The sequence below is a fragment of the Haemaphysalis longicornis genome, unplaced genomic scaffold (genome assembly GCF_048455015.1).
Source record: "Haemaphysalis longicornis isolate Haplotype H1 unplaced genomic scaffold, Haemaphysalis longicornis Haplotype H1 scaffold_7, whole genome shotgun sequence".
Taxonomy (NCBI): domain Eukaryota; kingdom Metazoa; phylum Arthropoda; class Arachnida; order Ixodida; family Ixodidae; genus Haemaphysalis; species Haemaphysalis longicornis.
In genome coordinates this window covers 132,365,963-132,390,908 of record NW_027526422.1, presented here as the reverse complement: position 1 = coordinate 132,390,908, position 24,946 = coordinate 132,365,963, and the positions used below count along the sequence as shown (strand labels likewise).

Here is a 24,946-nt window from a genome sequence, read left to right as displayed (position 1 = left end):
TGAGTGAGCGAAAAATCGTCGCATGTTTTTGCTCCTGATTTGCGATTTGTATCTGTGAAGGTTTGACGATCGATTGGACGCACCTTCAGTGAAAATTGGACGCACTAACTTGACACACTTTTAACTTTCGCACTTCTCTCCCCTTTTTTTCATGAAGGGGTGGCAAATAATGTTTTCGATGAAGAGCCTCAACTTGCACGGCGCCGAGTGCGGTAATGGGCGGCACCCCCCGCCGCACTCACTCGTGCAGCAGGGTGAGGAAGACGGCGGCGGCCAGGTTGTACAGGTTGAGGCAGCGGCCCAGCAGGGTGGGGTCCAGGAGGCCCGCGTCGGTGCACAGCTTGCCCTGGGCGATGCGGCGCGCCTGCTGGCGCCACTTGGCAATGAGGCGGCGGTTGCGCACGGCCACGGGGTTGCCCTCCTCGCGCCCCCACAGGGGCTGGCTGGCCGACAGCTCCTGCGCCAGCCGCTGCAGCTCCCGCAGCGCACGCAGCCGCCGGCCGTACCGCGCCACAGCCGGCGCCACCCCCAGGTGCGCCCCCTGCAGGGCCAGGAACAGGCACTCCGTCGGGAAGTTGGCCTTCTCCTCCGCCTGCCCGGCGGCCACGGCCGCACTCCAGCGGGCACCTGCGAGCGATTGACGCAAGCCCCCTCAGCTCATCTCGACGAGGATTGCGAGATGCGTCTGCGTTGTGGAAAGGGCCACGCTCGGACAATCCTCCACACACGGCTGCCACGTAAACGGCACTGAGGTGGGAAACGGGCAAGGCGTGAATGCAACCGATGCAAACCCCCCCAAAAAGTTTACTCCCTGCACCACCCTTGTGCTCCTGCCTTCTACATCTTTGATGGGTCCAGCGTTCCTTGAGCGGCTGGAAGCGTTCGACTCCACCGCTACTAGTACAGAACCCTCTCATACCCTGTCGTACCCTGTCGTACCTTGTCATACCCGATCGTACCAGAGCCACGCCATCGCATCAGAGCACCTTGTCCAGCACATTGTCTGCTATCTGCGAGTGTTCTCCCAATAGCAAACCACAAGTTGGGATCGTGGGTTTTCACAATTACCACAGCGTCAAGCTCCATGAATTTATCCAAAATGAGATGCTTTGTAGCAATGGCACGACACTTTTTGTGGCTCTTCTGCCTAAAGTCTCAAACTCGGCATGGATAGTTTGTAGGTAGTCCAAGGGTTCCCCATGCCACTGAGAGGTATGTGGAAAAACTTCACCATCCCTCCATAAAAATAAGTTGAGAGTTTTCTAACATCAAAACGGCACCAAAAATGTGTCCAATCTTCCCCAAAAATGCATCCAATGTATCGTCAAACCTGCAAAGACCCAAATTGCAAATGAACTAGTCCGTGCAACAATTTTTCGTGCACTAAGTACACACATCTGCAAATGATCTAATTGTATACCAATATGTAGCTTATGAGATAAAGATATACTGTTGTACTCCTTCTCCATGATCGACGCGTGTACTATTGTCTTATCTGGAACCGTTCGTTCTTTGCGATTTTCAAGTAACCATTGACACAGTAGAAGGCTGGTTTCACGCACGCACCGCGTGTCCAGAGCTCATCAAAGCTTTTTGGTCAACGAACCGGTCTGTGGGGAAATGCGTTAGTTTTTTCAGAGGACGCCATCGGTCCCATTTAGAAAGCTGTCGCTTCAAAAATGAATGCTGGATTGCTTTGCGGGCAGTCCACAGCAAGTGCAAGACGGGTCATTTCTGAGAGACGCAGCGTCTCACGCTGAATGATGGGACAGTGCACCCGCATCGTCCACCGACACGAGCCAATGCGCCCGACCGTGCCACCCAAGGCACAGAGAGCGTGGGCAGGCCACTCACGCAGTTCGCGGGTGAACTCCTCGGCTTGCTGGGCGTCGAGGCAGAGGCGGGTGTCGGCAAGCACGTCCACGCGGGCGTTCTCCCGGAAGGGGTAGTGGGGGTCCACCTTGGCCGGGTGCACCTTGAGGGCCAGCAGCTGCAGCACGGCGGCCAGGTTCAGCATGAGGCCGTCGGGGGCCACCAGCCGGGGATCCACCTGCAGCTGGGCCCGCCGCTCGTTGGCCTTCAGCACCGCCGCCAGCCAGCCGAGCACCTCCTCCCGGCCCGACAGCAGCAGTGACAGCAGCAGCTGGTGCAGCTGGCCCTGCATTTTAAAAGGGGGAAGAGGGAGAAAGCAACCCTCGCTCGCACACCTCGCCTCCTTCTTCCCGGTACATCGTTGCCCCATGATTCAGGAACATATTTATAAGAGGCGAGTGACCGGATGACGTCTCAATGTAAACCAATGCTGACTACAAAGCTTTGTAGCTGCAACGGCAAATGGGTGGGGTGGCGGCCCCTGGTGGACGAGATCATAGCAGCCACAATTTATTCATCACGGTGACCGCACAGTTCCTTCTCCCGCAACCTAGGTGCAAAACTTGTGACATTATCTGGCTGCCCTACAAAGCGACGTTCCCCCACCTGCCTTGTTCTTACTCAGTGGTCTTGGCAGGAAATACATGACCCTGCGTAAGTGGCAGGTTACAATTGCAGCGCAGCAGTGGCCCATGGGTAGCCTGCACTTGCCGACTGCTGAACGTGACCAAGAAGGATAGCATGTCAAGGCACCATGGCAAACACCAAGCACAAAGACAGCAGCAGCAGCAACCATTATCGTGGCCAACAGTTAGCGGCTGGGACACACTCATGCATCGATGAGTGACGATAAGAGTTGTATTGGCGGTGAGATCTTTGAGTGGCGCCCCCTGGCTCTGACGTCGGTTTAGGGATTCGCGCCGCTGTCGTCTGCTACACTCCGCTTGTGAGGGGCAATAGTGCCTGGGCTAGAAACCGCCCGCTTCGTTGCTGTAGTACGTTAAAAAGCGTATTTCTAGCGACTCAGTTATTTTGCCAGCTTCTGACGCACCTGAATAATTTGAAGCTGTATCCCCCACAAATTTGCAACACACGAAGAGATAGAGAACAACTTTGTTCAGAGTATCGGTCAGAAGATCGTGTGTAACTCGTCCTTTCTTGCTTATTCGCGAGGATCAGCGATCAGAGCTTCTCGATAAGTATTCAAAATGCGTAGGCCTCCCTGCAGTATTTTTGAGATGCTCCTATGAAGACTCAACAGTCTAATACTACGTACCAAGCAGCGGCCTCTACACGCTCATCGCACAGCAGGAAATAAAGTGGCTTTCTTCTGTTTCTCTCGTTGTTGTCCTGTATCGGATTAATGTTTCTTGCTTTTTTTTTTCTGCTCAACGCATTAATTTTTCTGCGCCGTCATTAACTTCTTATTAGGAGGTTTCGGGATGTTTGGGAGCCTCACAAAGCTCGTGTGGATATTTCCTTCATTTTGTATGGCATACATTACCTTCTTCACAAATTGGATTTCATTACGGCTGCGTGCAAGAAGGTGCATATCCGCAGCGTGCTTTGTTTATTCACATGCAAATACAATGAGAAGGTTTGTGCTACGCCACCGCGATCACGCTCTAAACAACGTGGTCCACAGTACTCGAAGGCGGCTTTTGTGCTCCGTAATTCTATCGTAATTATATCGTTATCATAACGAACTGACTCTCAACTCGAACAATGATGACATGATTACGGTGTTGAAGGCATGATATATTCGCTAACTAACGTAATAAATAGTATACCTGCATATATAACAAGACTCGAAACCGAAGAAGAATTCCAGGCGCTAAGAACAAATCCTATTCTACTCGGGATGGCGTTCTATGGTTTGAAGAAAATTACTTTTACTCTCGTGTCCTGGACTGAGGACCCGGCCAACTAACCAGATCGATTTAATTGTTAAACAAAGTTTTCCCCTCCTCCCCTTACTCCTCCTCCTCCTCTTGAGTGCAGTTTTCCTATAACGCATATCCGAATATCGGGAAGATATGGCTGTGCAAAATGTTCCGAAATATCCCTCCAGGTCTTAACAAACATATATGTGTTACTAAAAATTTAACGAAGACGTGACTCGTTTTGCTCAATAAACCTCCATTCTGGTTAGATGCCTGGTATAGAATCAGCGCGCGCGTATATACACACTGGGTTATTTGGAACTCAACCTACAGTTTTTGCAGTCTACAGTGCATGTCGGCAAACTTTCATGCCTTGACAACGTAAAGTGATGTGACAAAACGCGTTCGAGCGTTCTGCAAGGTTGCAAAAACTGTTTTACCTTACATATGATCACCGGGAATCGTGCCTTCTGCCAAAGCCGACAGCCCTGAAGGCCTAGAATTTGTTTTGGTCTTCATTTTCGCTGTTGTCGGTTATTAGCAGCTGACTGTTCCTTTTGTTTGAATGCTTACATGAGAAGCTGACACCTAGCTCCGACTCTTATCTTAGCGCTCCGCACAGGACCGGCTTCGCAAGGAATGGGGTGGCGCCGGCAATGTTTCTCTCGTAGCGGTATCCAAAACTATACTTTAATTGACACCATGAGCTAGTGTATGCGATTTTAAGGCTATTATTTTGATAAAAAGTTACCCATACGCCAATTCTGGTGCGGACAAGCATCAGGCGTTGACCGAGCGCAAAGAAACAGCAGGGAGAGCGATCCTGAGTGAAACAGACGACAAATGCGAGAATCCCTAAGCTGACGTCACGGAGGCGTGCTTCGCAGCGCCGCCTGTGTTCGCGCTCACCGCCAATAGTGCTCATGTTATCTGGCAAATTGTAATATAAAGTATAAATAAATAGCAGGGGTCCCAGCACAAAGCCTTGTGGTACTCCTGCAATATGTTAGCCATAAAAAATACGTTAACCATCGACAAGTGGCAGTGAGTTATTTAACGCTTCTCATAGCCGCTCCTTTGGTTCACGTTATTTGGCAAATTGTTAACTAAAGTAGACATAAATAACATAAATAGCAGGGTCCTAGTACAAAGCTTCACAGTACTCATGCAATACATTAGCCGTGGAAGATTTAGCAGAGTAAGAGTACACATATAGAGTTAGATGCGACAAAAGGTCAGAAATCCAATTAACGAGCTGAGGATTGTTCAGAACTGCATTTTATTAATTTGTACAACTACTTTGAAAGAACGACCATATCAAAAGACCTAAAAAATCAGTACGTTGATGCATGGAACGGCAGTAAGCACGATGAATGTTTTGTGCAGACAGATAGGCGAGCTATACCCATGTTCTCCCAACAACGCAGACTAATAAGGGCTATGCCATAAAAAAAAAAAAAAAAGACAGCATGCCAAAAGAGATTGGTGGCCTGCTAAACAAGCACACTACGGCTGAAACTGAAAACAGCTTTTCTTTCCCCCCCCGAGCAGTAAGCTCATTAATAAACGACTGCAGTATAAATTTGCACGAAATGATCAACAACAACAGCAGTCTCACACACGTGTACTTGGAGGACCTGTCGAGCCTAATTGTGAGGACAACCTACCCAACACATCAAGAGCCAGCCGACATGATTAGGGAAGCAGTGACTTCACGGCTGGTCTGTAAAAAAAAACACGTTCCCTCCCGCGCTGGCGTTTGCCAACCAGCATCTCCCTTTTCCTAGCCAGCAAACACGTTACATACCTTCAAGCGCACCACATCTTCAACAGATACGACATCAGCCGTCTCTCTACACCACTTATCCAAAAAAAAAAAAAAATCGCATTTTCGGGCCCGTGCCTTGCGCAACGAGTGTCTGCCTAGCCACCTCCGCTTGCCGCCTCTTCATGCCTCCCTAGCAACCCTGTCTCCCACAATAGGTTATGCAGTAGTGCCCCTCCCTTTTTTTTCACCTCAGTCGCTAGAATGAACCCACAGGTTGCCAGCTGGACATGAGACGTGGGAGTAACAGCATGCACCCGCCGGCAACGGAAGAAGTCTACCGGAAGAAGCTATGAATGTCAAGAAACCCACCCGGGCGGCCTCCAGCATAGCTCGCAGGGTCTGGTGGGCGAGCTGAATGTGCTCTGGATCTCGCTCCTCATAGTATGCACGCACCAGGCCAGGCTGCAGACAACACGACCGCCAGCACACAAAGGGGCATTAACGACTGAATCATATTAAGCAAACACTATTTAACACGGGTAAAAATTACAAACAGATGACTGCGTAGCACTGCTGTTACGCACTTTTGCCATGAAACAGTGCAGTCCAACCCACTTTTAACAATGCCAGTTACAACAAAGAGGATTTTCCGTTACCAGTCCCGGACTCACCGTGGACTCCCCAAGAAGCAAACAGTCATTCGTTTTCACATGTATAATATTTGGACTACCTGCAATGAGTGAAACTGTAAAGTGAAGAGCCCCAGTATACAAACAGCGAACAGTTGTAGCACTGTCGAATACCCCTTTTCCATGTAATGCATGGCAAACCAAGCGATATTGCACCACTCCGATGCTTTACCATCGGTATACCAAACGTTCACACAAAGACGCAAACAGCAGAGAAAGTGTCTACACCAGGAAGTGAAACAAACTAGTCTCCACGCAATGACAACAGTGGATCGATATGGCAAAGGCAGCGTGCTGCTGAACACGAGGTCGCAATAATGAGGCCTCAAAGCTAGCGCTTATTAAAACGTTTGCCCAACATTCTGTTAGTCGGTTGGTTGGATATTCATGGTTCTTCGATGCCCCCCCAGTTGTAAAAATTCCGCTTCAGAATATGAGCCGTGCAAGCGGCCCCACTTTTTTGAAGCTGAGTGGCAAGTGTAAATGGCGTGGCACCTAAGGAACAAAAACTGAACTTTGGTACAAACGTTCATTTAATAGCGCAACTCAACAAAATAAACCTCGCTTTTTAATTCAGAAAACAAAATTAGGCAATTTTTACTTTTGTTTCTACAGCGACTTACAGCAGCAGCTGCAACCACTTGAGCCCTGCTTCGACCTCCTGTCGATAGATGGCAGGCTAGTCGACTTGCCCCACACTTGCCCCCACGCAGGGGTACAACTGTGGACCGGGTGTTTAATACATGGTACCTATGGGGAGTTTCACAACTGGTATACATGACGATCAAAGTTAAGTTGACAGTTTTTTTTTAAATTAGGCGCTTAGATGTACGTGACATAATACAAATAACTAGAGGGGAAACTGGCGCTAGTGTCAACGCGAACATGGCAGTGGCGCTTACGCTTCAATGGGAATGATGGGTAGTTTTGGAACCGGATTGTGTAGGACCAAAACGGGCTTATGGCTGCGCAAATTGTGTTTTTTGACAAAAAAACTCTTATTGCCCGGTTCTCCGTCTACAAATTACATGGCGAACAAAAAAGTTAGTGACGAAAAACTGGTTTTCTACGAAATACCGTATTTACACGATTGTAGGTCGACCCTTTTTTTCAAATATGACAATCCAATGTTGGGGGGTCGACTTAGAATCGAAATCGAACCGTTTACCGCTAGTAACGGCAAGAGAAACGAGAAATCGGGGGTGCTACGAGTTTTGGACAGCTTTGCACCCTCTTTCCCATGGTTATGGTCTAAAGTGTGAACCGCATAGAGCGTTTTGTGCTCGCGAAAATGCGCCGCGCTGACACTGCCGCGAATGCCACCCGCGCGCGCTACGCGATCGGCGGCGGCAACATGGCGGCGTCACCAGCCGCGAGGAGGTGCGCGTAGCTTCAACCGCTCTTTAAGATATCACTGAAGGCACAAACAAAGGCGTTTGAGCAGGAAAGGAGAAATGTGGTCGAAAACGACACTATAAAGCATCATCCGCGCCGCTAGGGAAAGCGCCAATCAAATATTGGCCACCGTGGTAAGCCTAAACATCTCCGGCGGCGCCAGCCGGCTGTCCCGACTCCCGAGTGCTTTCAAACTGCCGGCATGAAGAGCGCGTTCTTCGTCAGGCTTCTCCCACTGCCGCGCTCGTCACGCGTAATACCGAGGTAAACCCAGTAGAAGCTGCCGCGCGCGCGCGGAATCGTTGACGCGGGCGTCAAAACGTCGACCGCGCAACGCCGACGCGCACGAATCGCGTGCAAAAACGCGTCAAGAAGCGTTTTATTCGTCTCTAATAAACAAAATGAGTATTAGCAAATCCCTTGATTCAATGCGCGGCGCTAACGTAGCCCAAATCATATCAGATTGTTCAGTACACTTCCGAACGCTATGGTGGGAGATTAGTCGCTCAAAAGAAATCGCGCGCGGCAATCCTCCCTGTTCTGTGGCGCGGCCGCTTCCGTCAGCCGCCATGTTTGTTTTGGTATCGCGCGGCAGTGGCCGCTGCCGGTTGCTTCGATGGTTGTCATCTCGCAGCGAATGTTTTTTCCCGCTCAACCCACGGCGCATGGTTATTCAGGGTGCCAATACAAAAGCTTTTCTTTTTTAAAAAATACCGCGCATACCGCGATCGCACCGCTCTTGTGGAGAGCCGCCGTGTGGGTCGACGGAAAAGCTTCTCTTTGTGATACGATTTTCTAGGCGGCGCTGGCATTTTTTTTTTTTTTTTTTTTTGAGAGGTGCCATTTTTGGGGGGTCGACCTACATTCGAGTCGACTTACAATCGTGTAAATACGGTAAAACGGCGCGTTGATATAAAAAGCAGACGCGGAGTCGAGAAGGTTTGTGGAGCAGGTTTGCCATTTTCCGCCAACTACAGCAGGACGCGGACTTCTTTAAAAACTACTTGTAAAAGTTTCGGCGCTGGTAGTTTGTAATAGTAAGAGAAGTTTTGTGCTCATAAGAAAAAAGAAACCGATTACCTTTGGAGAAGTTATTCTTGCGTGAATTAGTGACATACATCAAGCTGCGTTCCTATCAGCCGCCGGTGCTGCTGTTCTACGCCGTAGGAGCCGGCGTTCGCACGAAAGGTGTGGCTGTTCCAAGCGATTCGTAACCATCGTCAGCTTTGACAATACATTGCTCTGCCGAATGAGCAGCGCCGCAACTCCTAATTAGCAGACAACTTCGCCGCACAGAGCGCCGTCATTTGTGTTTTCATGCTCGCTGTGCGGCAATGCATTGATAACCCACCCAATTCGCAACTCTGGTTGTAAAACATTCCACTCAGGGCGGCGTCAGTGCACGCGAGGCATGCAGTTCAAGGAGAAACGTATTTTTGATCACTCCTCCCCACACCCCGCCTAGGCAAATGCGTTCATGCAAATCCAAAACGAAAACGAAACTGCCTGCAATCCATAGTAAGTTCCACGAGCCATCAAGCGCCAATCCGAATCCACAACTACCCATCACGCCCATTGAGGCGTACGATCGCAGCGCCAGTTTCCCCTCTAGTTATATTGTAAGAAACTCTATGGTACGTGAAGACCACCTCTACAGTGAGGTTATGTTATGTGCCCAGGAGGACAAACAATGAGGTGGTAATTATGGATGTCGGTGGCTTGATTAACTAAAACTTGAATGACTAACTTTTTAGCGGCTGCAGTAAGCAGGCATGTTTGTATTGAAAAGTTGGACGCAGTCGTGTTTCTACGTGGCGCAAAGCTCCTCCCTTTTGTTCAGTGTTTTGATAGCGGTTCCGCCTACTGCAGATTGCGATAATGCCAGCCAAGACTGACAGGGTGCCAGTTATCACTCTTGTGTATGCCTCCACACACACCGTCTAACTATACACCGTACACGGCAGGCACATCACAAAAGGGAGGAGCTTTGGGCTGGTCGTCACTGTCTATCATGTGTAATCATGCTATCGGCAATTAAACTTTGCAGTTCAGTATCTCGGATTACGAGTGCGCTACAACAATTCTGCCAAATGAAACTGCGCAGAACACGATTGCGTCCAACTTTTCAATACAAACTAGCCTGCTTACTGCGGCCGCTAAAAAGTTATTTATTCCATTTCAACTAATTAAGCGACGGACATCCATAATTACCACCTCATTGTTTGTCCTCCAGGGCACATAACATAACCTCACTGTAGAGGTGGTGTTCACGTACATCAAGCGCCTAATTTTTAAAAAATCTCTCAACTTAATTTTGATCACTGTGTATCATGAGCAGCTCTAGTTGGATCTACACCAGCTCCCATACAGAGTGGCTCGTGGTCCACCCACCACATCGGGCGGGATTTTTTGGGTGGGGTGCCAGTGTCGGTGCAAGTGTGCAAGTCGGCAGAAAAGCCCGCACTGAAGGGAGCGCACTCACCTCGTCCTCTGCGAAAGGCGACAGGGCCAGGAAGGGGCCCAGCAGGGAGAGCTTGCTCAGCTCCCGACCACCGGTGACCGTCGCCGGAAGCCACATCGGGTCCTCCAGTATCTGTGGGGAGGAGAGAGACCGCCCCGCAGATCCTCAGTACTCGCCTATATTACTGCCGCCATGCCTCCAACAACCTAAAAACACAGCTTACCACGCCAGACCCAAGCGAAAAAAAGTCTGCAGAAATGCATTACGTTATGTTACTGTTTGTAAGTTTTTCTTTGATTCTTTCCGCCAATGATGTGCCGTATTTTCGTGCATATAACCCACACCAAAAATGCAGAAATTTCAGTGGCAAAGAAGGGTGCAGATAATACACAGGGATTTCCCTTCAGTGCAGCTTCACGGCAATGTGCGTTGTGCCGTGAAACTCCTACGCAGTAACACTAAGCCCGTTCACTAATTTTATTAGTGAATTGCGACTTTCGTTTTGTAGTCAGTGTATTAGTACTTGCTAAATATACGCTTCTTCTGTCTACACAGTGTCATGTGTTGCTTGAGCAGTAGCTTTGGTACAGCCTTTCCTGTATCAAATGTGCGGGCAATATGCAAGAATTTTTCTTCCTTTTCTGGCAGGCTAAAAGTGGGGGTGCAGATTATGTGCAGGGGCAGACTTTCTATAGGCGCGAAAATACGGTAATTTAAACCGCTGTAGCAGTTGAGTGCCTTTAGTTCGCCAATTTTGTATTTTTGCTGCAGATGCAAAGAATAGCACGGGGTTGGTCCATCCTCGCTATTGATTGTGTCGAGAAAAAATTTGCCGTGATCGAAACCCTTTATATTTCTGATTCCTTTATCATACAAAAATGATAATTACCTCATTCAGCGCTACAAAACACCTTCAATTTGCCGAAAAGTACTGGCAATAAGGACTGCATCTTGGATGTGTGTGTATGTGCGTGCGTGTGTGCATGTGTGTGTGTGTGTGTATATACAGTAATACCTCGTTAACTCGAACTCGCATATCTCGAAAAATCGGCTAAGTCGAAATTTTCCGCGGCACCGAACATTTTCCTATACGTCCCATGTATATTTTTCCCTTTATCTTGAAGTATTTTTGGGTCGGATTGCGGATAACTCGAAATCTTGACTGGGAGTGGAACGAAAATTCCGCCGCCGGACCATTTCACAAGATTCACGCGATGCTGCCACGCCTGAAGTCCGTCGATTTTTTTTCTTATTTAGCCACGCCTGCCATACGTCGATGCTTTCCGCTAACGTAGGGGACGGCGGAGACGACGGCGATGACGAACCACCTCGAGAGGTGCCGACATCTTCTGAGACGAGAAATTTGCTGCGCTTGCTTCGAAATAAGGTCGAGTGCAGCGGCGGGGAAGATCGACTGATGCGATGCGTCAAGCAGCTGGAGGACGCCTTCCTAGGCCCGAGTACGACCGCAAAGCAGACGAGCATTAGGCCGTTTTTCTCTGCTAAATAAAATGGCAGTGCGGCAAAACCCAGCCGGTTAAAGTCTCTTGTATGTTATTTTTTTCTCTTTTAAACCTGCACGAGAAGAAAGATTAGAAACTGCCGCTGAAGAGCCGGTAAGTAGTAGTGATTTTTCTGAAGAGCGCTCATTTTTCCCGGCGTTTAGCGCAACTTTGCTTATCTCGAAAATCCGTTTATCTCGAAATTTTCCCTGGTTTTTACGACTTCGAGTTAACAAGGTATTACTGTATATATATATATATAAGGTGCATATTTTGGGTTTGAATTTTTATATATCTTTTATTTCTTATTTTTAAAAACTTGGTTGACTAAGTATCGCCACTTACACCATTATAACAAATTAACATGTTACTTCCCCCAACTATCCATTTTTCTGCGATTGCCTAATTGGGGCTAATTGGTCGGGCACAATTTTGATAAACCAAAAATAAAAAATAAATCTTTTTACAGAAGTGAGCTCACAAAATCAAAAATTGCATCTTATACACCGCATAAAAAATGAAGACAACCAGAAAAGGCACCTGGAAAAGAACAGCGGAAATAAAGACTTGAAAATACGAGAAATGAGCCGATTGTGCAATGCCCTGCATTCGCACAAAAATGGATAATTGGTGGAAGTGACACATTTAATCGTTATAATAGTGTAAATGGAGATACTTGGTCGAACAGAATTCTTAAGAATAAAAATAAAAATCAATAAAAAAGGAAATAACAAAAATAGTCGACAGAATCGAAAGTGTGCATCTGAAGCATTTCCTCCAAAAAACAAAGACGGAAGTAACAAAGCCCAAAAAAGAAGGTTGGAAATACAAGCGAAAAAAAAAAAAAATGGCACAAGTGAGCCAGCAGTGAGCGAGTAGGTTTCTACGAAGGAAAGTTTGACATCCACCTCAATGCAGTTGTCCTGGCCTGGGTTCGAATCCTGGACAAGGACAAATTTTCCGAGAAGTTTCCGAAGTTTCCGAGAAAGCTGTGCAGCTTTCCTTTGTAGCCATAGGGCTGCACTGAGGTGAATGTCAACCTTTCCTTCGTAGAAACCTTCTCCACTTTGGGGATTTCCCCTAAATCTGGTCGATTAAAAATAGTCCAACTGAACTATTCCCTTTGGTCTTCTCAGTACCTTGCGGTAACATTTCAGACATACCTACTGAGGAAATTGACCAAAATACTTCCCCTTTATTTAATCTAAGGCAGACTTGGCAGTAATGAAACTACCATAATTAAATTACAGTAATTCAATTACTTTTTGCTGTAATGAGTAATGAAATGAATTACTTTTGAGTGTCGGTTAATTTAGTAATGTAATAAATTACTTCAGGCCAGTAATTTCATAAAAATTACTGATTCCTTTCCCAATTACTTTTGGCTGCGATATAGCCTGTCCGGTTCCTTACGTCATAAAAAGTTGGCCAAGAAAAGTTGAGCAAGTACAGTTCCAATGCCCAGAGAGTCTCTGGGCATTGGAACTCTACGAACGCGAAGAAAAGAACGGTTCGATGAGAGCTCTGCCTGCTTTCTCGCACCTCTTCGTTCTCTTTTCGTGCGTTTTCAAAGTAAATTCAAAGTAATTTCATTACTTTTGCAAAGTAATAGTAATGTAATGTCATTACTTTCGGCCACCTGTAATTTCTAATGTAGTTTAATTACATTTTAGAAAATTCTAGGAAAGTAATAAGTAATGTAATTTAATTACATTTTAGAAGTAATTTTGCTACCTCTGATCTAAAGCAAATCCGGCATTGCTCTCATCATGTCAACATGATAAATCGCTTGAAGTATTACATTCTCTATAAACGCAAACTGTTGGGTTTTTGCCCATGACCAGCTTCTACTCCAAAGTAACAGACACTAGGAAGACATACCATAGTTTCACACGTACAACCCACGCCACACCAAAAATGCGAAAATTTCAGGGGTGAAGTAGACATGCGGATTATATGCGAGGCATTTCCTTTGGTGCAGCTTCACTGCACTGCATGTCGGGCCGTGAGGCCCCTACAGCAGTAATAGCGACTAAGCCGCTGTTATCCCACTGAGAGAGCTTCTTTTTCACACACAGCTCAACAACATACCAACCTGAAAAAATATATGCGACAAGTCTTCTAGTTACGCAGTCAGCTAGATAAGTTCTTTTGCATAAACAAATGTGCAATGTTGCTTCAGTCGTGGCTTTGGTCCATCCTTTTGTGTATAAAATATGCGGGCAATACGTGGGGATATATTTGCTTTTATTTGTCGACGGAAAGCGGGGGTACGGGTTATATGCAGGGGTGGGTTATACGCGCTAAAATACGGTATGATCCTAATCACCCCCTTGACACATGAACTAACAGTTTCAAAAATGGGTGCCTACCACACACGATTGAATGCTGAATTCAATTTCCCGGCTCCCCCTATTTTATTACCATTACAGGAATTAGTGGTAACAGGTGATTACTTGTCAGTAGCAGGTGCAGTCTCAATTTCAAGTGAACTTTTGTTTCTCCATTTTCCTTAACGTCTCCCATTGAAACTCCGACATAAGATCTTAGAGACTCGATTTTTTTTTTTTTTTTTTCTCGTTCTGTCGGCAATTCATACATCAGTTCCACTTGCACATTCGTTCACTCTTCCAACGTTGCACGCGTTTCCAAAATTTCCCTCGTACCTATTACCCAACACTGTACATGCATTCACACGTCCCTGGGAACCCCTGCAATTGCCGCAGTATTTTCGAATAAACAAACAAACGCACAGGGTCACCCATTTACTGCTCTGGCTCATGCTCATCGGTTAAAAACCGCTCGCCAGCCCGGAGCATGGAAATTTACACACACGCGCAGCAGTTGTTCCCACAGTACAGAAGCAACAGAACGGTCTCCCTGTTGCAAGCAAACGTCAAGTGAGACGGGAGATCAAAGGAGCCGCAAGGAACATGCCTTTCCAAAGAGAGGCAGAGAGAGAGAGAGAGAGACGCACAATGCGGGCGAGGGGACACTGGGCAGGGGGCGCTCCGGGCAGGCGCAGCTTGGCCAGCTCCACCAGGGCTCCGAGGGGTGCTCGGAAGGCCTCCGACTGCAGGGAGCAGCAGGCACGCATGCGCTCCACCACGCCCCGCACCAGGGGCACAAACACCTGCGGGGGAAGGCTGCTCGTCAGGCTGGCACCCCGACTGCACTTCTGACCTACTCTCGCTTCCATCGCAACATCCGCATTTTAGCTCCGCTAAACGTTCTGCGGCTGACGTAGTGCGAGGAGTGCCGCAAGGCTCCGTACTAGGACCCTTGCTGTTGCTACTTGGATCAACAATTTGCTAACCACTCGCAAAGCATCCCTTCACTCGGAGCGACAGGGTACGTATTCATGGTTCTCTAGTACTGTCGCACAACTTCATGCAAGAATGCTGCAACCTTGCAAAAACACTCAGTGCTGGTTGAAGCTAGTGGCTGAGCGAAGCTGGCCTGAGTGTAACCAGTTCATGAAACAGCCGCAAAACTTGGGCCATTTTAATGAGGTTCCGGTCCATTTCCTCTCAACTACCGTATTTACCCGATTTTAATGCGCACTTTTTTTCTGAAGAAGTAGGCCCAAAAATCACATGCGCGTTAGAATCGGATACAAAACCGAAACTGCCGAAACAGCGGAAATTTCGTCCCACCCATCGCCATCGTCATCTCAAGATGGCGCCAAAGCTTTTAGCAACGATTTTTCGGACGCAGCAAGCCTAGGCGTCTAGGCTTTTCTATCGGCGTTCACACAAATCGTCAAATCGTTTCACTTGCGTGCTTGATAACAGCAATGGCAGCAGCGGCTCCCAGGCGTTCAAAACGAGCGGTCGGCTGAACAGGGGTGATCCAGCCATTCGAACTATTGGAGCAATTTTTGGAGCTGAAAAAATGTTATTTTGGAGCACTATTGTATCAGAGCTTGATTTTGGAGCAGCTTGGGAGCAGCACAAAACTTATGTTGCAGCTTCATTTATCTGGAGATAAAGAAGGCTGGCAACCGTTCAGGCAACGCTAATTACTTCCCCACAGTTGTAGACTCTGAAGCTGGTAACTAAAGCACCAAAAATGTGTGCCCCCACAGCCTTTAGACACCGCTGCAAGTGAAGCAGATGACAAGCGTTTCTTTAACTTAAAAAAAAAACACCAAGTAATCATTACAAAACTTACTGATACCAAAAGGGGACCCATTTTATTTACAATAAAATTATTTCACAATCTTAAACATATTGAACTGATTTGTTGCTTCTTGCCGTTTCGTTCAGTTCATCCAGCTCGGAGGGTGCGGCTCGACAATATTTAGACAGAAAATATTGCACTTCACACACATCACACCATGCTATTGCTTCTTGCTTGCCTTCTTATTAAGTTCATTCAGCTCGGAGAGGGTGTGGCTAAAGGCAGAGCTGCCTTCTGCTAATAAAGTCTGCCCTGATGAAATAATGTTTTCAGCCCTTTTCAGCAACGCACGGCATGAGATCCCCTTTTCTTCCAAATTCCACCTGAACCCGCTTTTCATTGCCGACATCAGCACCACATTCCCGGCCACTCAGGCGGTGGATAAGAGAAATATGAAGGGGCTTTATTTTCAATACCGTCACGCGCAATGAAAAAAAAAGAACAAAAACAAAGAGACAAAAACAAAAAGAAACTCGCTGCGAAAATCCCAAACGGCAAGTTGTTTAAACTTACGCTGATGCAGTTTTGGCTAGCGCTAGTCCACTGCAGTAGCCCTAAATATAAGGCCGCACAGTAATAAAACGATTCGCCGCGAGCGCAGAAAAGTATAGACTCTCGTTTGTGCATATCTTGCCACGAGTGGCCGAACGTCAATCGCTAGTTTTCTACAAGCGATACACATGAAGTAATGCCATTATGCTTGTTTGCAGCAGTGCGGGAAACCACTCCGTTGCGGTCCACGCCACCGGAGTGTATGCATGCCAACTTGCCGAATCACCATCTCTGCTCCGAAGAGGCACCGTAGCTGCACTATTGCTGCACTGTTTCAGTTTCACTTTATTTCTTTTCATCACATAGATGAGGGTAGGCCCGGAAAAAAAGCGACTTGGTGTCTCTTGAGGAGACCCGAGCCCCCCTCGGGTCCCCCCGAGCCCCCCTCATGGCTGCACCATGAGCAGAGCTCGGCTGGGGCAACCGAATAATCGAGCGCACCGCTTCCTCCAAGTTGCCAACCTAGGAACCATCCTGCTGGTTAGCGGCAGAATGATCGTCTCTCGCTTCAGCTGGTTTGAGGGGACAACTCTCAGCCGTAAGACCGGGTTCAAGCGGTTCAGAGCATTTGGCGCAAGTAAAACACCACTGGGCGCAGCAGGGCGCAGGAGAGTACAATTGTAGCAAAATGGCGCAAATGGCGCGGCTGGATCACCCCTGGCTGAAGCGTGCACCTCTGGAGAAGCTCTCGGGATGGGCGTGCGAGGCGTGGGCTACGATCTCATCAACCATGGTTGAACGTTCGTTCAGAAGTGAGGCATCGCGAACGCGCTTGAAGGCACCGAGGATGAGATGTGGTCAGCGGAGAGCGACGAGGAGTGAGATGAGTGAGATTACTTCGGGAAATAAATCGCCCGTTTCTCTCGCATTCGTTTGTCTGGGTCACAAAGTCCCGTGCGCGTTACAATCGGAGGTGCAAGTTTTTTCGGTTTTTTATGCCAGGAAAATCGGGTGCGCGTTAGAATCGGGTAAATACGGTAAGCAGTGCCACAGTATGTGCTCAGCAAGATTTGTTGACGGGGGCTAGTTAGTCGGACACTTGAAAATGCACTCGTCCAGTTGTCTTCACTTGCGCTCGTTCTGTTGTCTTCCCTATGCGTGTCGTCCTTCTGCGCAATCCTCATGGCATTTAAAAAACAGTATGTGCTGCTGCGACAGGACTTTTTTTTTTTTTTTTAAGCAAGCATCACCTGTAACACACACCAATTACACAATGCATTGTGAACACAGAAATCCAGGCAATGACACTATGATGCCATAAAAAGCTGTACTACTCTTTGCACCTTATACAAGAATAGGGGACAACATGGGCTTGAAGACATTTTTTTTTTTCTAGATGGAATTAAATGAAACTTCACAGAACTGCTCAGGCTTTTTGTCCTGATTTCAAATGATTGACTGCAGCGTTTAACGCGCCGACGCAACGCAGGCGATGAGGCGCGCCATAGTGGAGTGCTACGGATTAATTTTGAGCACCTGGGGATCTTTTTAACGTGCGCCGACATATTGTACACACGGGCATTTTTGCTTTTCCCCTCCAATAGAAAAGCGGCCGCCACGACCGGGAATCGAACCCGCGACCTCGTGCTCAGCAGAACAACGCCTTAGCCGCTCAGCCACCACGGTGGCTGATTTCGAGTATGCAATTACTTTTGCAGTAGGTAAATTAGATCGCCTGATAATTACAGAAATTAAAGATACCCTTGTACTGTTTGGTAACAATTAAAAAAAAACTGCCGTAATAAAATTGCTAGTATGTACATAGACACTACAATGTTCATTAAATGCAATGCTGCAGGAGGGAGAGGAGCAGTAAACATTATTCAGGCGAGCCTTAGGTGCTCAAGTCCGGGCACCCGCCCGGTGGGGGGCGGTTTTCTCTAGCCTGGTATACTGGAAACGAATTTTAAATCACGCCATTATTACCGGCTCAGAGCCAATCAAAGTTCAGGGTTCGTAACACAGCAAATGAGCAATATTGAGAGTCAGAATAAAAACTGCATGTTGTGTTGCATGCCCTACACGTTCAGCTCTAATTTTCACAGAAAACTGTAACCCAGCTCTCCTACATCTCGCGACGACTGCACAGAAAATGTGCGAGTTGGCCCAAACTCCGCTGCCTACAACAGCCTCTTCCGCCCGCAACCTTCACGCTTCCACACGCTGCTTATTACATCGCTCTCCTACTTTAGGCTTGATTCGCACTCCAACGCTGCTCCCAGAGGCACCAGCAAAAGCTGGGGCTGCTCCTCCTTGACCAGTGCAAGGCCTAGCCAGGATTCCGGGAGTTTGCTCTCACCTGGCGCAGGCACTCTGGTGTCTCCATGGCCACCGTCAGCAAGTCCTGCAGGAAGCCACCGGGCAGTCGCTGCTTCAGCAGGGGGTCCAGCAGGGGGCTCCGTCTCCACGGCACACTGTGCACGCACGACAAGCGTTTCTCTCTCGACGAAAATTTCACCCCCGATCAAGTGGCACAGCCAGCGTAGATCATCAGTGTTTCGGAGGCCCTCTTTCCGCCCACCAGTGTTCGCCAGCCAATCAGACAACAGGAAGAAGAGAGCCTGCCGGGGCAACGGCACTTTGAAAGTGGCTCAAGGCATCGATTGCTAACTCGTCATGTATATAAGCGCCGAGCAAAAAACGGATGTTTTCCTCTCCAACTTCCAACTTGAACAAGCATTCTCAGTACTTGGGATGACCTGTTGCATTGGCCACTACACTGATTTGAGTGCTCCATTGCATTACAGTGTGTACTAGAAGGTAAGGTGTGTCGTGCGGGGGGAAAAAACCAATGGAGAGCGCAAGTCCCTTTTGCGATAAAGAAATTGTATTGAGCGCAGGCGTTCCTCAGAACACTCCTGTTTAGCCAGCATCCCCTAAAAGTTTTAAAATAAAACTCAACAGTTATTTGACGACTTTTATAAAACTTTACACCACAAAATAAAGAGAGAGGACTATTTACGGCAACAAATGAAGGAGTTTACACACAAACCTTATAAAATCAACTGGTAAGCGCAGCCACCAGGGGCGCTACTTACAACAGCAGTTCCTCAAGAGAAATTTTTATTGCAAAAAGGGCCCCACTAAATAGGTCCCGAACGATGCACGTTTCTGTTTCAGTGCACTGCAATTGCATCGATCCATGATATGCAAGGTGCTTCAGTGTGCCCAGCCTTCCATCAAGAATTGCTTTGGATGTCGTTACTCTGCCCTAAAGCCTTGCATCACGACTTGTTTCAAGCCTGCGTTGGCCGTTGCAAATACGGAAGAACCATAACTAACAAGACCCCAGCCCATTGGCACGTCAGCACAGCAACCACTGGCAAGCGGGCACACTCGTGAAGATATTTTTTGTAATTACAGCTGCCACCACTACAAAGAAAGAGGAGAGGGACATGAACTACCGCTGCTTTCCCTGTTCGATTGCCTTGCTTCTATGGCAACACTAGGCACCTTTGACACGGTCTGAAGCCCCATTCAGTTCCAAACTCCTGAAAGTAATCCTTCAAAATGGTGCAACAAGTGAACGAAAGAAGGCGTACAGAACCGCTACAAAAACTGGCCTCAAACAGTGTTGTGCTTGTGCGATTTTCCTTAATCGTCCGTTACCACGGTAAATTGACCGAAGTCTAAGAAAACATTTTTTTGTGCTAAGCACATTGGGTAGGCACCTATGTTTAATGAAAGGAAAGAAAGAATGGACGAGAAGGATGCCCCCCCCCCCCCCCAAGACGGGGGGTGGCCCTGTTCCAAGCAGCAGGTGCGCAGTCCCCCTCCCAAGAGGCCCCCAGCACCCACCTGGGTCCCGCCAGGGTGCCACGGAGGAGCAGGAGGGCATGACGCACCGTCTGCATCCGCACGTTCGCCAAAAGGGGCGCCACCTCTGCACCACCCGACCGCACCTGCAGCGTGCCCCGCCACATTGGCCACCATGAGCTCCCAATACGCGAGAGCTCCCGACAACCTAGGTGCTATCTACAAGCAATCCATGATAATTGTGGGGTTTAACGCGCCGACGCAACGCAGGCGATGAGGCGCGCCGTAGTGGAGGGCTCCGGATTAATTTGAACCACCTGGGGTTCTTAAACGTGCGCCGAGATCTCGTACACACGGGCGCTTTTGCTTTTCGCCTCCATCAGAAAAGCGGCCGCCGCGGCCGGGAATCGAACCCGCGACCTCGTGCTCGGCAGCACAACGCCTTAGCCACTGAGCCACCGCGGCGGGTTACAAGCAATCCAGCTCAAGTGATGCGCCTCGTTCTAGCACTTTCCTTTTTTTCTGCATCCTCAACCCCCTACCCATGATGGGTCCTTTCATCATCATCATCATTCTGCAATTCCATCAATACGCAGACTTTTTTTTTAATCTGGTGGGAATTGTCCGGCACCGGGATTCGAGCCACGGTCTTTCTGCACGCGAGGCCGATGCCCTACCTCTATGCCACCGCTGCCCCTTTATGTGCAGTTAAATACCGCTTTGATAGCCATACAAGGCTTGCTATCACAATAAACATGGGATAATTGCGCAGCATTTGCGTTTTTATGAAGACTGAAAGGTTGCACTTCAGTTATCAACGAGAATAATATGCAGTTTTTTTTTCTTCGTTTTTGCTTTTCCGACGCTTTGGAGCAGATTGTGGCTACAACGAAATTTACACTTTAACAAAAATTGCCACACATTCTATCAGTTCCACTGCAGTGAGGTTCGACTGTGAGTACTAGACACATTCCCCGGAGCATACGCTCTCTATGCGATGAGTCTGTATTAAACGAGAAGGCATTAAAACGGGGTGCAAACATGCGTTAACTTAGAATCGCATGCAAGACACACATGATGAATCGTTATTTGGCCGTAACTGAAGCCAAGGCCCCACCAGGATGCTCGTACAGCCACGAGGGCGCCAGAAGCCCGTCCTGATAATTGGAGGACACGTGCTCAGAGATGCCAGAGTATGGCTACCATTTTCCAAGTCTGGCTTCCACTCTTGCACAACTCTGCAGTGAGCTAACTGGGCGGCGACTGCGATGCAGCGCGACCTCTGTTTCACCTTGGAAGCTGTCCTCTCTTCGACGGTGAACCTCTCGTAACAGCACAGCAGATGTTCCAGCACTTGCACCCGGCTCTCCTCCACTCTGCGACGGGACAAAGCAGCGTCAGCGTGCAGTCACCAATATCCCACATGGACAGCTCTATACCAATGGGCAGCATTGTTGGCAGCAAGTGATTAACCAGAAAACAGCTCACTACGTCGCACCACCCCTGCATTTGTACTGGCATCTAAGCGTTTGCAAGGTTCTATTTTTTACGGACTTATTCATTGTTTCTGGAAGAAATGCAAGAATATCTCGAGCTACTTTAAAAGGTGACTCACTGACTGAACAAATAATTGCAAGTCTGAAATCACTTCTAGAAATAAAAAAAAAAGCACGACGGGCAGGTTTAACTGCGGTTACCCAGAAAGTAAAGGCGGTGGTTTCGCGGCCCACATCCACATGCCATTAAATACCCCCTGGGCCAGTAGGTTGCGGTAAATGCTGAAAACAGTGGTGCAATCAAAAGCCACAGATAAACGGAAATTTGACCGGACGCACCTCTTTTCCTGCAGCCAGTCTCGTGCTAGTAATGCAACCATTTTTGTGCTCATGCTTCTTTTGAAAGGGTCTGCACATGCACGTCAATGCGATCTTTGGTAAGAAATAATAAAACTTCAGTTGCAAGTTAGCGCAAGTTGCACTTATAAACCGCAAGCCCACGCATCAATCCTTAGAGCTAACTGAAAATAATGCCTTTTTTTTTGGTCCTCCCTATCATTCTCTCTTCTTTCTTACATAAAATTCCACAGTTTTCAGCTACCCATGACCATTTACACCCCGTACGACACAACCACAGCAACTGACCCCCCACGCTCCTACTGTCATCAATGCAGAGAGTTTCACGATCACAGAAACAAATAAACATGTCACCCCACCCTTTTCTTTCTTTTTTTTTTTTTTTTTACGTTTTGTCACTGTAGACACCGCTCACTCTGGCGTGCTACGAAGCAAGCGAGACAAACCTGGGGGCAGCAAGCCGAACTTGCTGTATGCTCTCCATTAGGCACCACTGCGTCAACTCCTCCAAGCACTCGATTCCTGCACCACAGGGGTCCAAGGTCAGAGGAGAAGGCGGCGGTGTCACCAGGTGGGGGTCGGCTATACAAGGGACCACAACACTGAGGGGGAGAGTTTGATTTGCGCATGGAAAAAGGTTACGTACGCTTTGGCATACTGGCTTTTGAAAGCATTCTTTTACAGTCGGAGTGGGCCTACAGCCCTTAGACAGCTAAGCAAAAAAGAGAGAGGACCAAACTGACTCACTGTGTACATTCTCTTACCACGTGGCACAGCTCAAAGCAAAAAAAAATAATTACCGCTCTCAACACTTTCCTATCCACGGGAAACGCAGTGATTTTGGGTGGTCTAGCGAGCAAGTTTTTCCCAGCCACAAGAAATAAGCAGCATACAAGTGTATGGTATCGAATTGTAGAAGAGTGAATTTCCTTTGCAGTGATAACTGTTTCAAACTGAAATTTTAATGAATAGCTGTACCGAAAAGTTTTGCAGCACAGACAAAAAAATAAGCAAAAACGTCGGTGTTGCACCACACACAAAAAAAAAACGAAAAAAAGAATTTTAAGATATACATTTTGTACATATACTATCAGTGCAAAACACCTGCAAATATCTAATGCCTAACTATGCCTAACTATAAAATTTCTTGACTTACAAAAAAAATGTTAGCGCTCGTGAGTTTCATGCCACTGTGCAAAGCAGTTCCTCATAACATAGGTTCGCAACATATGCATAGCAGAAAACATTGGTTTTCAGCTTCACTCTTTTTTGTTCGCAGCACAATTTGCAGTTTCGATACTTTTCGCATAATCTGGGGCCTGTGTTGAAGAGGAGGATCAGGTTCTGGGCCGGTTTGGTGCACTGTCGCTGTCAGCGCTGAAATCCGATGACAAAAAATTTGTCCTGGGAATCAGCGCTGCTAATGTCATCTAAAAAGTCGTGTGTAGAATCGTCCAAATTGCTCAAAAATGCGGGGTTTCTGCAGCTTTGTGGCGCATGATGTCGACACCATCTACAGATCACCCTAGCGCTCGTCACATGATACCGGTGCTGCTCTGAAAAGTCGCAGAGCACAGAAAAACAAACCAAAAAGGATGTAATCGTCTCCACTACTCGGTAGATGGTGCCAGCGTTCAAAGCGCACTCGGAAAGCGCCAAATTCGAATAGAAAAACATCAAAATTTGAACTTGAAAGCGTCGCTAGTATACCGTCGATTTGAATAGGCGTGGGAAGGAAAGTGTTAAAAGACTGTTCACCTTAATATATAAGGGCTACAGATCACAATAATACGTATACAATTTCTATTGCAGCAATGGTTAGGAAATGGTGGACATGTTTACGATGGTGTGTTTACGATTAGGACACGGCCTAATTTATTAACTACTTATGAGATCGAGTTGTTTATGCTTTCTAAGTGAAATTTTGGTTGTCAAAAGCCTACGCAGGCAGTTACAAATTTTTCTGACGGCTACATCGTAATGCACGTCAGAAAGGGTTAAACTATTTCACCAATGTTTAAGAATAGTTTAACTACATTTCAACAATGTTTAAAAAATGATTAATAAAACTTTTCTTCATCAGAAATATTCAGAAGTTTCACGCAGCCTGAACAACAAAGAAAAAGGAACGCTGCCTCCGTTGTGGCTTTTGTCGCCTGGGACCACAAGAGGGCATGTTTCAAGCTAGGCCACATAATTGATTGATTGATTATGGGGTTTAATGCACCGACGCTTCACAGGCGATGAGGAGTGCCGTGGTGGAGGGGTCCGGATTAGTTCTGACCACCTGGGGATCTTTAATGTGCGCCGAAATATCGAACACGCGCTTTTCGCCTAGGCCACGTAAGCAAGAAACACTTCGAGCAGCCACGGAAGCTCCCATAATGGTATGCAATTTCAGCGACAGATTTCCCTCTGGTATACGTTAATATCAAGCTCTCGGTCTCTTTCATTAACAGCGGAGCCGTTTAAAGGAGCACTGACACAAAAATTTTGCATCTTGTTTTTTTTGTTGCGATAAGTAGCTAGTGACCTACTGATAACCTGCAGAAACCTCATTTGCTTCAGCGTGCGACAGTTGTTTAATTAGAGGCATTTTCAATGCGGCCAGTCGCAGTTTCGGTTTCAGCGGGTGCCGTGAAACGATGGATTTTGTGTGAACAAAGCTGACCACGTGACCGTCGGAGTATATCACAGAGCAGAACTGCCGTAGCACTGTCGAATCCGCATCGCCAGCAGTTTCTGCAAATGCCTCTCCGTACTGATCTCGTAAGCCGCTTAATTAAAAAGCGACCGTGGACGTGACGCAGGCACTGCGAGTGCAAACGCTACCGCGGCTAAAGAACGACGCGCGACGCTCGAGACCCGTGCTCGAGACAGTGGGTGGCAAGACGCGCGCTGGGAGCAGCCGGCCGGTCTGCCTACAGGTCCGCCTACAGATGTGTTCGGCTTAGCACTGCGGCAGATATTCGATTGCCGCTCTCGTAAGCGGTGCAGATGACAATTTGTAATGCAACCCGCCATCGCATCATT

The 24,946-nt window shown here is 47.7% G+C and overlaps 1 protein-coding gene across 1 annotated transcript in view; it reads right to left on the bottom strand.

Moving 5' to 3' along the window:
• Positions 1-24,946, bottom strand: part of Ube4b (Ubiquitination factor E4B) — a 53,706-nt gene that overhangs the window by 20,232 nt on the left and 8,528 nt on the right. Inside the window, exons 4-12 of the mRNA XM_077679009.1 lie at positions 22,360-22,435; positions 21,352-21,436; positions 20,103-20,206; positions 18,604-18,718; positions 14,548-14,703; positions 10,090-10,200; positions 5,893-5,985; positions 1,855-2,158; positions 243-627 (exon numbers count right to left, since the gene is read on the bottom strand). Coding sequence (XP_077535135.1) covers positions 243-627; positions 1,855-2,158; positions 5,893-5,985; positions 10,090-10,200; positions 14,548-14,703; positions 18,604-18,718; positions 20,103-20,206; positions 21,352-21,436; positions 22,360-22,435 — 1,429 coding nt within the window. The remainder of the gene's footprint in view (positions 1-242; positions 628-1,854; positions 2,159-5,892; positions 5,986-10,089; positions 10,201-14,547; positions 14,704-18,603; positions 18,719-20,102; positions 20,207-21,351; positions 21,437-22,359; positions 22,436-24,946) is intronic.